Consider the following 13841-nt stretch of genomic DNA (forward strand, 5'->3'; position numbering starts at 1 on the left):
TTAAACTTCAAACTTTCTGCACTAATCGGTGGTAAACAAGGTACAATACTCTACTTCTTGTAGTAATGAAATAGAAAATGAATGAAGGCAAGACAAGAGGAAAGACGGACATGGTCTAATCTTACAGAACTAAGCTATATCCTGAAAGAAAAAACAAAATAGCAGAAAGACGGAGCTGAAAGCCCCAATGCAGTCAGCTATTCATCTGTAACTTTTTACCTATACCTGAAAAAATACACGTTAGAATTTTCTAGCACAATTTGAAAATTGCCATTTTCAATTGTTTTTACTGCTTGTCACTATCTCCCAGTAACGTTTAATACGCAGTTTGCTCTGTGGCATTATGTAAATTGCATATTTGTTTTCAGCTCTTTGACTGATCTTCAAATACTTTTTTTCCTTTAACAAAGTGATTTACTGTGATGAAGACAAACCTAACGTGAGGGGGTTTTTTTTTCTACCTAGCTGGTGTCTGAGTGAGGTTACAGTTTAAAACAATGTCTGGATGACAAGGGCAATATTATTCAGCAGCTTAAAATAGGTGTCAAAACATTTCCAGCCTGAGTTAAATCAAATGTTAAAACTGGAATAGGAACCGAGGTAAGGAAAGAGATTAAAGTAGTTTGGACAGATTGCTGGCAGTTGCTCATGCCCCGAAGATAAAAGTTTATCTGGCCGTATGTGCTAAACTTCACTCTAGTCATTTGTCATTCTTCACAGGAAAACATTGGACTTCTACAGATGCCTACTTTTTAGACAAGTTTCTAAATCTTTAGATTCAAACGATGGGGCCTGTTTGAAAAGGCAGAAAATGGTTAGTTTCTGGCTTTTTTCCCATTTTGCAATTTGATGTAATGAGAGTTTGAGGGTCAAGGTGGTCATGCTGAGGTTCCACTGTTTTGTGACTGCTTTTCTGTATTCTGTTGATATGCTGTCAAATGTATTAAGGAGTCCATTTATTAACATACTGTAGACTGATGCTAAGTTCACACCCGTCTGTATTTGTTATGCATATTTATGTGCGTTTTGATGCATTCTGTGCTATTTTGTTATTTAAATGAATAAAATTGATATTTTTATAAAGATAATTCCATATTATTGATACCTTAAAAGTTCCATTTGTATTTTCCCTTCTATGTATGTGAGTAATGTGGTATCTTGACCCTATTAGGGTAAGGTCGTCCATATAATTTAAATAGGAAAAATTATAGAATAAAATGTATATGTCTTATCTACACACTGATCAAAGCAAAAAATATATATTTTTTAAGTGTTGGATTTGGATTTTATCTTTTGTATTGCACAAAAATAAGTTTATTTTTGCAAGACAGTATCACCATAATAAAACCTTGTCTGTCCTAAAAATTTAAAAAATGATATATGTATTACTTAGTTTTCTTAGGTAATGACAAAGTGTTTGTCAAATAAACAGGCCCCATGGCAAAAATGTGAAAATTGAATTAGTCCATAGGGGGTGTAGATATGTTCTTTACTGCTGAAAAAGGGAAACTGTTCCGTCTGATGAATGAAATAGCAAACCTGACCCTCGAATGCGCTTCTATGAATAACTTTTAAACCTTTGTACATGGGCCATAAATTAAAAAAAACTGCAAAGTCCAAAAAAAAGCAATTTTTTGGACTACAGCTCTGGGAAGTTGATATGATAGTTTAAGTTTGCCCTCATATTACATAGCTTTGGCAAATCTAAAGTTTATGGTGCAAAAATGTTATGGTCAGGTTGTAATGTGTATGGTGAGCTTTAATCTAAATAGAATCCCCTTGTTTGTTAGCACAATTAAATGCCTTTTATTGTAAATCTGACATCTGGCAGCAGTTTAATTGCTGACTACCATGAGATGAATACTGAACAGTATGTCATATTAATAGTTCACACGGATCTCTCGGCACTTTATTAACATACATAGACACCACATTAAAAAAAAAGGCTGTGTTTACATCACAAATGCAAGTGTTAATGTGTGTTGTTTGGGCTCACGATTCATTAGGGTTCAATCACATCTAGAGTATGCATGGACATTATGCACAGAGCTAGACATAGCGCACTCAGTAATATAACTGGTCTGACACAATCTTTGTTTTTCTCTGCAATACAAGTCTGTGTGAAGACATCTGTGATGAGGGGTGGCTGTCACTTCAGCATAGAGCATAGGAGAGAGATAACAAAAAGCAAGGTGTGTTGGATGATTGCACCCCTACTCTGCAATATCGCCTCCCCCCACAATACTAGTGTGTCCCTGCAATTCTGAAGGGACACACTGGGAAGGTAGTAGCCCGAGTGGGGAACCAAGAACATGAAGATGCGTGCATCCATTTGATGGTTCATACTGGTATGTGTTCATGTATGCTACAAGCATGTCTTTGTTTCTCTTGAAGCACAAATGTCCAAGGCAAAAAAAACACATACATACTAGGTTTTAGAAAACTGATGAACCACTGAAAACTATACAAAGTTTATTATTTAAAAACAAGAATTAAAAACAGAGGCAGAATTTATAGGATACCTGGAATTTGTATAAGTTAAGGACATACATGTAAAGAGTATGTAGGAGGCAGGATTCTGTATGCCTGGCTAAACAATGTATTAATTGCTGAAAGAATATATAATTCACTTAAACCAAATGTACCATACTGTATAAAAGCTGCATATTGCAGAGGTAGCATTAGTGCCACAATCAATCCAATCTCGACAAATTATATTCAAATCATTGATTAACACTGCTGATTTTAAAGATCAATGTGTGCATTGCCTGCACACAAAAAAAATACATAACATTTACACAGAAAAAGGCACAGGCTCAACTGGTAGTGGCAAAGCTAAAACATGCACAAGACAGGGACACCAAGGAACAGTCCAGACCGGTTTGCCCTATACTTTTATTCAGGAAGGCAGCAAACAAAGAAAGGTTTTGTACAGCAAGTCCACAGTATAAAACAAACAAAACATCTGCCCATCGGAGCCACTAGCTAAACATATGTCAGTTCTGAGTAACAGCCCCCCAATGGGTTCCGAAAAACAAACAGACAGCACATGTACATTTTTATTGTTGCGTCAGCATTCAGCCTTTTCACCCAGCAGTAAGCTCTAACAGCAGAAAGAGAGCCCCCAGCATCAGTCAGCTCACACATAAAAAGGCCTGTAGTCAGCTGAGGCAAATTAATGAGGTCTAGCTAACAGGTAAGATGTAAGATGTGGACCTAGAAATGAAGACCTCATCCCACCAAAAGCTCTACAAAGCCTCCAGGCCCCAGAATTCAGACCCACACTTCCTAAAATATAGGAAAGCAGAGTTTGTTTACTCCAAAACAGACACAAATCCTGTGAGTCCATTGCCATGAGTAGATTATTATTATTACATAGTATTTATATAGCGACAACAGTTTGCGCAGCGCTTTACAATGTAAGGAAGACATTACAATTACAATACAATTCAAGACAGAATGGTAAGGAGGGCCCTGCCCCTGAGGGCTTACAATCTGAAAGTGGAGGGGGAAATGATACATGAGGAGGTAGCTGTGTGGGGATGAATTGTTTGAGAATGTGATGGTTCAGTGGTTAGGTTGAGGTGGGATAGGCTTCCCTGAAGAGAAGAGTCTGAGTAGATGAGAAATCTAGGTGACATAAATAAACCATCCATAATTCTGCCAGCCAGTGCCTCACAAAAACGTTCAAAAAATCCTCACAGAGTTAGTGTTATCTATTCTAATATAAATACATTTACCCCTAAAGAGTACCCAGGGGTACGGAATTCCTATCGCCCAACGCCCAGGACATGCAGTTCCGGGCGCCGGTCGGGTAGTTTTTTTTACATTTAGCCCTGCTGTTTTTCTACATTTAGCCCTTGAACAAGATGGGCAGCCATCTTGCCTCTCCCCTCCCTGCGTGATTTTGGCCCGTTCTCCGATCTGCTCTCTGTGATCGGTGAGACAGGGGTGCTGTACTCACAGCGCCCCGTATCTCAGCTGTCACAAGCTGCACAGAATCAAGCACAATGCAGTTGCTCGATGTTGTGTGTTGGAGTGCAGGTTCCATAAAGAGAACCTGTCACCTCCAAACACTATCACCTAGGGGCTTGTTATCCCCTGTGTGATAGCAATAAAGTTAAGTGGAAAAAAAATAAACTGAAAAAAAGTAAAAAATAATACAATTAAAAAGTGATAAAGTAAAAAATAAAATAAAAACAAAAGTGATAAAGTAAAAAACAGTAAAAGTAAAAAAATTTAAACCAGCCTCGCCCCTGCCGCATGTGAATAAGCAGCGCTCTCTAACATACACAATGTGCATTAAAGGGTAAGTTAAATTTCCCAAGTAATTTTGGAAAATGGAATTAACCGCTCAAATCTGGCCCCCTCTCCCCACATTCCCCCCCATGCTATACTTACCTTTCGGGGCACGGCCCTACCCTTCTGCCGGTACGGTGTACTATCTGTACCCCATACTGCTGTCCAGTGCAGCCCTGTGCTATGGAATTTGCTCCCAAATTGCGAGTACTCGTTGGTCAGAGTGGTCAGGTAACCAAGCTGACCAATGAGAAATGTTTATTTGCATGGTTAAATAGGGTTTTGGTTAAAATTACTTTTTGCATCAGGACAAGTGGATTTGTCATCAGGGACAAGTAGATTGGGCCCCGCATTAGTCCATGGACAAGTAGGTTTTTTTGGTTTTTTTTTATAAATTTCCACACCCCTGATGACAAAGTCACAAAACAGCCCATTTATGTAAAGAGAGGATCTCCAGGTGCCTGAACATAGCTTCTTCTTTACTCTAGAAAGTTTCAAGAACCATTTTTTACAGCCTGGCATTTAACTTTGTCATTAGATTTTCAGCTTGCTCCATCATTGCTGCTTAGTTCAAATATAGGTCTAGGTAATTTTACATAGCAATGCCCTTTTCTGATACTTTTTCATGGACAGAAACATTTTGCCACTTTAAGTTATTCAATTTTTTTTGTTGGTTAACAGGCTGGGTACGATTACAAAGGTGATTATAATTTGAAATGAGAATGGAAGCCAGTGCATTCAACTGAGTAAGAAATGTGCAATGCAAATGTTCTACAAACTTTTGGGCTGCAGCAGGAAACACATGCTGTTTCTGATAATGTCCTGCTTCCATATAGACACAGATGCCTTAGAATGCAATTCAGATCAATCCAACAATGGTCCTTATCCATGCACATGGAGCTCTAATTGCAACTCTACATACTCGCTGTGAATTGTTTTATAATCATCAACACAGATACTAATGCATCTTCAATCGGCTCTTTAGGGTTCACAAGTTATCTATATCCCAGTGGAAAGCACAAGGGATATAAATGTAGTCTAGCAGTTTTCTATTCGCCATTACACAGCCGGGCAATTCAAACATGCCTGAATTCAAACATGTCACATGAGAGAGTACACACATGAACAATTTTGGGAATAGCCAGATAAATGTGCATACATTTGCAGTAAACAGGCTTTTACTAAACCCGCTTGGTATAATGAAGTGGCTGAGAACATATCACTGTCTTTTGATATAAAGACTGCTTTGTCCTAAAACCTTTCTCTCTCTACTCGACAGTCAAGGAGCAGGAATAGGGAAACGGCTACACTGCAACCAAGGACTCTGTAGCCTGCCAAGAAAAAAGGTAAAACCTTGTTATTGGAATACTTCTTCTCACAAAGGGATTAAAAAATTACTGACATTTTTTTTCTTGAACTGGAACTCTCTTCTTAGCACATGCTTCCTACACAATCCAAAATTAAATGAATAATTCTGGGCACTGTTTTAATTAAAATTGATCAAAAACAGCAGTGATCACCCCACAATTGTTCTCTCTTGTGAATTTTTATGTATTGGCAGAATACAAAAATACTAAGGGGTCTATTTATGTTTTCACACAAGATTCATACAACTTTTGCACAAAATATTTTCATAATTTTCAACTGGAAAATGGTTTGAATTCTGGGTAAAAGCTGCGTGAATCTTGCTTTAATAAATTGAAAACAGATCCCTAATTGAGCAGAAAAAAAAAATAAAATAAAATATTGGTACAAACACTCAGAATACCCAATAACATGATCAGGTAAGATACAATGAAAACACAGGGTGCAAACTGAAGACTTAATGCCACCTAATAAACGGAAGAAAAATTATTAGCATGGGGTTGAGGTTATATCCACGGGTCCCAAACTTTTCTAAAAAAATTGGCATATGACCCTTAAGTCATGCTGTGAGTTTCTAAGGTAAAGCTGGCGGCAGCGCATGCGAGTTGGCCCATGCTTCGATTGGCCTAAAAACATGCTATGGTGTGCAGATGCGCGCAACCGGAAGTGCGCGGAAAGAAGCGCAGATGTCTGGCGCATCGGAAGTGATTCAACCTTGATAATCTGGCCTATTTCAATGAGCCTGTCCTTACCACATTGCTGATGGTCTTTCAGCTAGTGTTACCGTTTGCCTGTACCCTGTCAGATTGCCTGCTGCTCATTTTGACCCCGATTGTTTGGACTCTCTTTCTCTTGCTTGCTGCCTGTCCCTGACCTCGGCATATTTCCTTGACTTTGAAATCTGCCTGTCAATTCTGCACTTCGTTGCCCGGCTGGTTCTGATGTTCAGCTCCCTCGACCATGCTTAAGTCTCCTGATTCTGTTTCCACACTGCCCCCCCCCCCCCTTTCCCGCCCACTACCAGACCTAAAGGGCCAGGTAAGACTTTTGGGGGGAACCCAAAGCATTTTTTTAAAAATAGGGGTCCAGAATGCCTTTTATCTCGATGCTACAAAGCAGATAAAGAAGGAGTTTCAGGGGAGGAAAGGCACAGATCAAGGTGTACTGATATCATGGTGCTACCATAGCATTGACTGTTCACGCTAAAGGATCCCTATACCTGGAAACAAATATGTCCAGTTTGTTGTATAATCTGGATGTCCACATCTGGTGTTCGCCGCCTTTGACACAGGTCCTGAAACACCACCAAATTAAGGATCACAATCCCTGGTCTAGATGCTGTCAGCTGAGTTAGTCTGTCTGCCAATTTTTTACGCATGGGATGTAAACGGGACAAAGCTGGAACATGAAGCTCTACTCGGGACAGGATCTGCTCTACTTCTCTTGCTATAGCAAGACTTCTGGTTCCTACCTGATGGTTTATGTACACCACTACTGTGGTTTTGTAAATTAATCTGTGGTTTTCTAAATTAATCTGCATCAGATAACCGTCCAGATGGGAGGCCCAGCATGCTGGAGCAAAGAAATTGGCTTAGGCTCCAGAACATTAATCAGGAGATGAGATTCTTCTGACATCAGCCTCCCCCAGGCTGGCATCTGTCTTGAGTATCTTTCAGAAGAATAGAAAGGACTTGCAGGGCCGAATTCCTGAGCTACCATGCCAGGGACAACCTTGCGTTTGGTGCCATACAAATCAGTCTGTCCAGAGGCTGGATTGACATGTCCCACAACTACAGAATGTTCTGTTGTAGGGGTTTAGAGTGAAACTAGGCAAATGAGACAGCCTCAAAGGAGGCTACCATCATGCAGAAGTGAAGGGTCGGGCAACTTTTGGACTGAAGAGTTCGAGTCTAGGAGTGGGGAGTTTTCTATACTTGAGAGGAAAAAAACTCTGGCTTAAGGTGCATATAGAGCCAGACCCAGAAGTTCCAGCGCTGATTTTTGTAGGTTCAGGATCCAAATGAATCTTTAAGATATTACACAATAGGAATGCCCTGAGGACATAGTCAGGCAATCACAGGAGCAAATACCTTGGTGAACATCTGAGGTGCCGAAAATAGGCCAAATGGCAGGACCGCAACCTGCAAGTGCATAGAAACTCTAGCAACGCGTAGGAATCACTGATGCTCTGGAAAAATGGGGACATGCAGGTACCTATTCTTAATGACAACAGAGGTCAGAAAGTCTCCATGATGAAGGGAGCATGCATAACACTCCACCCAATCAATGCACGGTCCCTCAGCATTAACCCTTTCCATAATAAAACAGGCAGGTTTTTCAAAAGGCGTCCAGCAGTACAAGTTGTGAGGTAGCTCCTGGTGCTTTAGCCCAACCAGCCTAATTAACAAAGTGAGTCTTCAGTGGCAGTCCTCCTAAAATATGTATAATGGGTCAAAGTATTTATTCAGAGACAGGGAAAGCGCTGAGACAATGCCATGACTCTGGACCTGGCAAGCACTTTGCTGCTAACTTTTAGCAATGCCCGAAAGGCCACATTGAAGACTAGCACTACAATGACCAGTCCAGCTGGGTCCAGGTGCAGCACTCCAAATTAAGCTGAGGAAAGGTTGATCTGGATTGCTGCTTTTTTTTTTTAGATCAGCTCAATCATGGATGTAGCAGGAATCTTGAATGAAGAAAAAAGACCTTAAGGTTAGGCTGTTCTCAGCAGTGCTGAAGTAATTATATTCATCTTCCTACAACACTAGCAAAAAACCGAGGCATTTTGGGAGTAGGCAGGGTTATCCTGCACTAGCCTGCAATTGTTGGTTTACCAGTGTCTAATCCTCCATGAGGTAGCAGTATATCCTGCCAGTTAAAAACTTCCTGTGTCCCTCAATGAACAAGAAAGAAAAAGTAATTTGACTCCTGCTATGAAAAGAAAAATGCACAGCAATACAATGCAATAAAACACACAACGCACATCAAAGTAAGTGCATTTAACATGTATCAACATGTAATAAACACAACACACTTGGTGTGAATCCACAGTAAAGGGAAACTTATAGGGACGGAAATATGGAAGCTGCCACCATGGATTTAAGTCACTGACGTTGAACAAGTACGCAGCAAGCAAAGTCTTAAAAGTCTGAAATCCCATTGCTTCAGGTCAGTGGCTTATTAGGTAGTGAAGCCAGGATAATAAAGTCAGACCCAGAGCTTGCAACTTTACAATCCAAACTAGTAAAAGCGCTACCATATTTCTATCCTTGCAGAAGCCCTTTTACCGTGGCTTTCTCCAGCTTCCAAAATCCACAACAGACATAGTGTATTTGCGAGAGCAGTATGGGGTTGAGCAAAGGGCATAGGCACAGAAGCCCCAACAGAATAAACAAACTTCTCCTGCACCGAGATTATTTGCTATAAATTTCTGTGTGACCACGAAAGGCACCAATATCACTAAGGCCCGGTTCACATCTAGGCGTTTTGTAGCGCGTTCGAACGCTCTGCAAAACGCTCAAACACCGAAATCCCATTATTTCCTATGGGTATGGTTCACACCTGGGCGTATTACAGGCTGTATGAACACGCTACAAAACGTCCTACGCCCAAAGAAGTACAAGAGCTTCTTTGGGGCGTTTTTGTCGCGTGTTTCCATTGGGATACAGCCAAGTAGCCCTCGGAAACGCGCGCTTTTTAAACCACGAATCGCGTGACACAAGCGCGACACGAAACACGCAACAAACGCGCATATTCGATACGCCTAGGTGTGAACCCAGCCTAAATCTGTGCTTCGACCGTGACTGATATGCCTCTGCCCCCTGCGATTTCTGCCAGATGACTATGTGATCCACCAGTTCCTGCAAGAGTTTCATTGTAATTGTGTACTCCAATGTTTCAGTGTCCAAGTGCACACACAGAAGCTGCCCAATGCAATGATGAAAATATGCATGAGCTACTGACCAGTGTCTGTATCAACATAAAGACTTGCATATTAAAACACACATGTACGCAGGTAAAGTGACTCAGACCACAACACATTGAAAACTGTACATGCGAAATTACAGGTCTGTCATATTTCTGTCATCTTTTAATCCACTACACTGATTCTCCACAATTTTTCTAGTGTCCCTGACCCATCGCGTTAAGACACCAATAATCATACATGTTTCCTGATCTCCTCTTGTGGACAATGTTCTCTTCCTCTGGCAATAATAGCACCTGTCAGCTGTCGCTTGTGTCCCTTCCATGTTCCTCCTCTGGCAGCCCAAATTGAACCACCTCTTACAATGCCCTTTTTCCAAACAATGCTATTTTTTTTTGCATGATGACCCAATTCCCCTCCCACCTGCCTAGCCACCCAGACTTCCCCTTTTCATCCTCTGCCTGACAACCCAGTCTTACTTAGGAACATTTTACTCTTATGACAAATAACCACTGCCAAATAAAGCTATCCATTCTCCTTTGCCAAGCAGACAACAGCATTTTGTCCATACTTTAGTGGCAGTGGTGAAAACAGGCAAAATAGCACATACTACTTGTATGCAAGAGTACTATTTGCTCATTAGAAGGGGCAAAAAGTATAATGAAGATACATAAAGGAAGAACATCTAAAAATTAAATGTAGAACATTCATTATATTAGGGTGGCTGCTTCACTATAGTCAACACAAAGTGTACATCAAAAGCCACCACACGTATCACCGGTATCCTGTAGTTTCTCCTGCCATGGCTACTATAGCATTGTATCCTATTTTTTTCTACTCATTTCATGTCGGTTAACCTTGAGCTTCTTATTTATATTCTGCTCCAGTTACTCATTTCAATTTTAACACCATTCCCCCAAATTTCTCATTCTCAGACCAGGCACACATTTTATAGTTTAGACTTAAAGCTGAACTCTAGGAAAACAGCTTAATAAACAGATTAAATACTGTACATATATGAAAGTCATTTCACCGACAAAAAGGATTTCTATTTCTATCTATCAAGTTCTGAGAGTTAAACGACTCTACAACACAGCCCACACCTGTCTGGCAGGGGAGACAATCTGATCTCTGATTCCTTCCCTTGCTAGCCTATGACTTGACAGTGAAAGGTGAATTAGCACACTGATGCGCATACCTCTCTGTCACTCTGTACTGTAGCCCTACTGGCAAGCTCCTTTCAATGCAGCACACCTGATTGTTTTTGTGCTGCTTCTCACTTTCCCTTTGTGAGCTCTGATGTACAGGAACTGCAATAAGCCAATGCTAAGCCAAATGCAGGTACTTACACTGCCTGCATGAAAAAAAAAATCACATTTCATGATATATTAATGATTACAGAGCTGCATTTATCTGTAGTTTTTATATCATCTTAGAGTTGTTTAAAGTACAACTATGGGATAAGCCTTTGCAAAGACACTACCACTTTGCCCTGCATGGCAAGGTGACAGTGTCTCTTTAAAGAGTAAACACCCTGTACAAAGATGATATGCAAAAGTGCAGTAGCCATAGCAGTGTGGTATCACCTTTCATCAATTTAGAGCAATCAGAACAACAGACTATAGCTGATGGGCTGCTGCACGTTGCTCTTTGCTGATTAAATAGGCCTATATATCTTATAAAATGTCAGTGCAGTTTCAACATACAAAACTTTGTCAGTTCCCACTGAATAGTTAATCTGTCAAGACTGCAACAAGCAGAATATGGCTAACAAATCTAATTTTCTGCATTTCATTCAGCCAAGACATTTGACATACCAGATTTCTCTGAGGTTCTCAGAAAGACCATGTCAGCTGGGATTCGTTGATTCTGTAAATAAATAAATGTACGCATAAAAAAATAATTCCTATCAAGATATGTTCTATAGTATTAGCTACCAAAGGTCACAAATGGGATTGAAATGCAATTAAAATAGGATTTTTCTCAGTACTTTATATTCCGCATTTCCAATTTAACAATCAATATTGTAAAAAATTATACAATAACAGTTAAGCCTTTCAAATTCTTCCCATTGGTGAACCATTTAAATTCACTATGAATCTCAATAGGAATGGCAATTATTTCAGGATGTTTTATACATCTGCCTAAATTACAAAAATAATATAAACACCAAAATAAAGAATGCAGGCTGCAAAATGATTAAAAAATACTACTAGGTAAATGTCAGCCATCGTGGCATCAATTATCTGTATGAGTTATGTGAATAGTGTTTATTAATATTATCAACTGTTCAGGTCACATACATAAACGTTGTATAAGGTGAAATAGTAGGTTTTGTAAAAGTAATTGACTCACAGTTGATTAAGACTAATTTTAGATGAACCAGAAAACTGTAAAAACCCCTGTCAAGTTTTTATTTTCTGTCTGTGTCCAATTAAGATATTTTCCTTTACTTCTTGTGTAAGCAGCACAACAGGAAGTAAGAGGAGATTTATCCAAAAGAGGGAAAACCCTTTCCTACACAGTTGTCACCAGCATTTCATGTCCCCAGTAAATATTTTCCCCTCTATCCTCATTATATTGACAACTTAACAGATTAGATTTTCCCCTTTTTTCAGTTCTGTTGATAATCTCCCTAGTGAGTCAGGGCTTGTTAACACCGAAAGCGTGTGCGTTCCAGTGCGGTAGCTGCTGGAACGCACCACGATCGCTAAGAAACTTCTCCCAGCGTTTTGGGGCGGGAGGGGCGTGGCGGTGCATTGAATTTAATGGCACCGCTTCCACCCCCACCCCCCCGCCCGCAGTGCGATCGAACGCGTGGCAAAACTTTGCCAGCGTTGCGTTCCACTGCAAGCGCAAAAAATAGAGCAAGCCCTATTTTTTGCGTTTGCAGTGGAACGCACCGCTGACAAAGTTTTGTCACGAATGGGAGAAGTTTCTTCGCGATCGTGGTGCGTTCCAGTAGCTACCGCTCTGGAACGCACACGCTTTCAGTGTGAACAAGGCCTAAATCTCCCCAATGGAGACACAGACAACAATTAAAATTCCACAGAGGTCCGAGCCCTTCCCTACTCTTTTCAAAACCAATAGACTGATATACAATTGTGCTCAAAAGTTTGCATACCCTGGCAGAAATCGCGAAATCGTGGCATTGATATTCAAAATTTGACTGATCATCCCAAAAAACTATTTATTTAAGGCTAGTGATCATACGAATCCATTTATTATCACATAGTTGTTTGGCTCTTTTTAAATCATAATGATAACAGATATCACCCAAATGGCCCTGATCAAAAGTTTACATACCCTGGAATGTTTGGCCTTGTTAAAGACACACAAGGTGACACACACAGGTTAAAATGGCAAATAAAGGTTCATTTCCCACATATGTAGCTTTTTAAATTGCAATTAGTGTCTATGTATAAATAGTCAATGAGTCTGTTAACTCTCATGTGGATGCACTGAGCAGGCTAGATACTGAGCCATAGGGAGCAGGAAAGAACTGTCAAATGACCTCGGTAACAAGGTAATGGAACTTTATAAAGATGTAAAAGGATATGAAAAGATATCCAAAGCCTTGAAAATGCCAGTCAGTACTGTTCAATCACTTATTAAGAAGTGGCAAGTTCAGGGATCTCTTGATACCAAGCCAAGGTCAGGTAGACCAACAAAGAATGCAGCCACAACTACCAGAAGAATTGTTAGGGATACAAAGAAAAACGCACAGATAACCTCAGGAGAAATACAGACTGCTCTGGAAAAAGGCGGTCTGGTCGCTTTAAAGCAGCACAATACGCGGATACTTGAACAAAAATGAGCTGCATGGTCGAGTTGCCAGAAAGAAGCCTTTACTGCGCCAATGCCACAAAAAAGCAGTTACAATATGCCCAACAAAGCCTTGACACACCTCACAGCTTCTGGCACACTGTAACTTGAAATTATATGACCAAAATAGAGCTTTATGGTCACAACCAATGTTTGGAGAGGGGTCAACAAGGCCTATTGCAAAAAGAATACAATCCCCACGGTAAAGCATGGTGGTGGCTCACTAAGGTTTTTTTTTTTTGTGTGAGGGGGTGTAAGCCTTAACCTGCCGTCCGCCTGTAGTAAAAAAACGGACGGACGGCACTGCTGCATTTGCGGGCTGCCGTCAATTATTTTCTGCTCGCGCGCGCCCCCTAGCGGGCACGCACGGGCAGAAAAGACCCGACCATTAAACACACCCGTTACCGGGTGTCTGACATATAGGCGA

General features: G+C 40.5%; 1 protein-coding gene across 1 annotated transcript in view; it reads right to left on the bottom strand.

The window, feature by feature from the left end:
- The window catches only part of ATP9B (ATPase phospholipid transporting 9B (putative)), a 245998-nt gene that overhangs the window by 172768 nt on the left and 59389 nt on the right, over positions 1 to 13841 (bottom strand). Inside the window, exon 7 of the mRNA XM_018553011.1 lies at positions 11407 to 11458. Coding sequence (XP_018408513.1) covers positions 11407 to 11458 — 52 coding nt within the window. The remainder of the gene's footprint in view (positions 1 to 11406; positions 11459 to 13841) is intronic.

Source organism: Nanorana parkeri, unplaced genomic scaffold, assembly GCF_000935625.1.
Source record: "Nanorana parkeri isolate BGI_ZX_2015 unplaced genomic scaffold, ASM93562v1 scaffold105, whole genome shotgun sequence".
Lineage (NCBI taxonomy): Eukaryota > Metazoa > Chordata > Amphibia > Anura > Dicroglossidae > Nanorana > Nanorana parkeri.